A 2,650-nucleotide genomic window follows, 5' to 3' on the forward strand; every position below is an offset into this window, starting at 1 on the left:
AAAAGACAACGTGGATGCTTTGGGCCCTGGAGTGAATGTATTTTAGTCCTTCCCAAGGGTCATGCAACAGATGCGGTAGGTGAGTGAAACTGAAATTAAAAATTGCTTGTATTCTCAAGGCTAAATAAGACTAGGGAAAAAGTTGCTTTTATAAATGGTCTTAATATGAGGTGTGGGTGAGTGAGTCTGTCTGTGTTTTCAGGGTAATAGAAGAAGCATTTTAAGAACACAGATTGGCCAGGTGCGGTGGCTCATGCCTGTAATCCCAGCACTTTGGGAGGTTGAGGAGGGCAGATCACGAGGTCAGGAGTTCAAGACAAGCCTGGCTAGGCCGGGCGCGGTGGCTCAAGCCTGTAATCCCAGCACTTTGGGAGGCCGAGACGGGCGGATCACGAGGTCAGGAGATCGAGACCATCCTGGCTAACACGGTGAAACCCCGTCTCTACTAAAAAATACAAAAAAACTAGCTGGGCGAGGTGGCGGCGCCTGTAGTCCCAGCTACTCCGGAGGCTGAGGCAGGAGAATGGTGTAAACCCGGGAGGCGGAGCTTGCAGTGAGCTGAGATCCGGCCACTGCACTCCAGCCCGGGCGACAGAGCGAGACTCTGTCTCAAAAAAAAAAAAAAAAAAAAGACAAGCCTGGCCAACATGGTGAAACCCCGTCTGTACTAAAAATACAGAAATTAGCTGGGCGTGGTGGCATGCGCCTGTAATCCCAGCTACTCCGGAGGCGGAGGCAGGAGACTCACTTAAACCCGGGAGGCAGAGGTTGCAGCGAGCTGAGATTGTACCACTGCACTCCAACCTTGGCAACAAGAGTAAAACTCCATCTTGGGGGGAAAAAAAAAAAAAAAGCACAGATTAGGCAGTACTTCATTGTGGGTTATTGTGAGTGCATTTTATCGGTGCAGACATGCTGCTGCGATTTGGGGAGGCCTGGCATTCTCAGCCTTCACAGAGCTGTTTGGTTTTTCACTTGTAGCTAACTTTCCATTTCTTTCTTTTCTGTTTTCTTTTCCAGGCTGAAAAGTCTTCCGCTAAGAAGACAGTAATTGAATGCTGCACTGGCTCGTCCTAGAATCATTTCTCCTCCATGATGGAAGCCCAGTGATTGTGCAGTTAACGCATTGTACAGTGTATTTATATGTAAATTCCTGCTGTAAAATAATTTTTAAAACCTTGACGTTTCAAAGACTGCCTTGAAAGGTCGCAGAAATTGATTTCTATTTTTAATTTCAGTGAGTGTCAGGGGAAAAAAATCCAGACTGAACAGTTTAATTAGAGTGGAATTTTTCTATTTTCTTCTTGATTTTTAAAAAATTTCCTGGGATGTTAAAAAAGAAGTTAAAAGTGAAGGCTTCTCTCTGGTTTTGTGATGAAGACAGTCTGGACTCACTGAAGGACAAGTGTGTGAGAGGGCGGTTGCAGCCCCTCCTGCCATTTCTTGGGAGTGAAGCTCTTCCCTCTTTGGGTGACTGGGTTGCTGCTGGTGCCCGGGAAGCCCCATGGGAGGGCAGAGCCAGGGCCTGGCAGGGGGCCTCATCCTCTCAGGGTAGATGTCACTAAAGTGTCTGAGACAGGCAGGGAAACCAGGTGGGAGAATGTACACCCACAGCCTGGGTTGCATGGCTGCAGCTCCCTGCTCTGAGGCCATTTCATGTGCACCAAGGAGACCTTTTCCAAAAGTAAAGTGCAGACCACGTGTGGTGGCTCATGCCTGTAATCCCAGAGCTTTGGGAGGCCTAGGCAGGAGGATTGCTTAAGCCCAGGAATTCCAGACCAGCCTGGGCCACACAGAGACCCTTGTCTCCACAAAAAATAAAGTACTGAGCATTTGTGTTTTACATTATGAAAGTAGCATCATAGATCACAACAATTTTAAAAGCAGAAAGAAGGAAGAGGCCGGGTGTGGTGGCCCATGCTTGTAATCCCAGTGCTTTGGGCGGCCGAGGCCAGCGAATCACTTGACACCAGGAGTTCGAAAACAGCCTGGCCAGCATGGTGAAACCTTGTCTCTACTAAAAATAAAAAAGAAAAAGGCCAGGCGCGGTGGCTCAAGCCTGTAATCCCAGCACTTTGGGAGGCCGAGGCAGGTGGATCATGAGGTCAGGAGATCAAGACCATCCTGGCTAACATGGTGAAACCCCGTCTTTACTAAAAATACAAAAAACTAGCTGGGCGTGGTGGCGGGCGCCTGTAGTCCCAGCTACTCGGAGGCTGAGTCGGGAGAATGGCGTGAACCCGGGAGGCGGAGCTTGCAGTGAGCCGAGATCGCGCCACTGCACTCCAGCCTGGGCGACACAGTGAGACTCCGTCTCAAAAAAAAAAAAAAAAAAAAATTAGCCAGATCTGGGGAGCATACGCCTGTGATCCCAGCTGTGTGGGAGGCTGAGGCACAAGAATCCCTTGAATCCTGGAGGTGGAGGTTGCAGTGAGCCGAAATTGCACCACTGCACTCTAGCCTGGGTGACACAGAGACTCTTATCCACACACACACACACACACACGCACACACACAAAGAAAATCACTTTTAGTTTTATCATCCAAAGATGACACCCTTCAATATTTTGAATCACTCCACTCTGTCCTTTTCTAGCTATGGAGCTATGGGGCTGTTATCTGACTGGTGGTAGCATTTTATTCCCTGTTA

The 2,650-nt window shown here is 48.7% G+C and overlaps 1 protein-coding gene across 1 annotated transcript in view; it reads left to right on the forward strand.

Annotated features, from left to right (window-relative positions):
• GPATCH1 (G patch domain containing 1) overlaps positions 1-1,296 on the forward strand; it is a 53,163-nt gene extending 51,867 nt beyond the window's left edge. Inside the window, exon 18 of the mRNA XM_011948821.1 lies at positions 1,021-1,296. Coding sequence (XP_011804211.1) covers positions 1,021-1,051 — 31 coding nt within the window. The 3' untranslated portion in view covers positions 1,052-1,296. The remainder of the gene's footprint in view (positions 1-1,020) is intronic.
• Positions 1,297-2,650: the final 1,354 nt, after the last annotated feature.

This window comes from Colobus angolensis, unplaced genomic scaffold, assembly GCF_000951035.1.
Source record: "Colobus angolensis palliatus isolate OR3802 unplaced genomic scaffold, Cang.pa_1.0 Scaffold107, whole genome shotgun sequence".
Taxonomy (NCBI): domain Eukaryota; kingdom Metazoa; phylum Chordata; class Mammalia; order Primates; family Cercopithecidae; genus Colobus; species Colobus angolensis.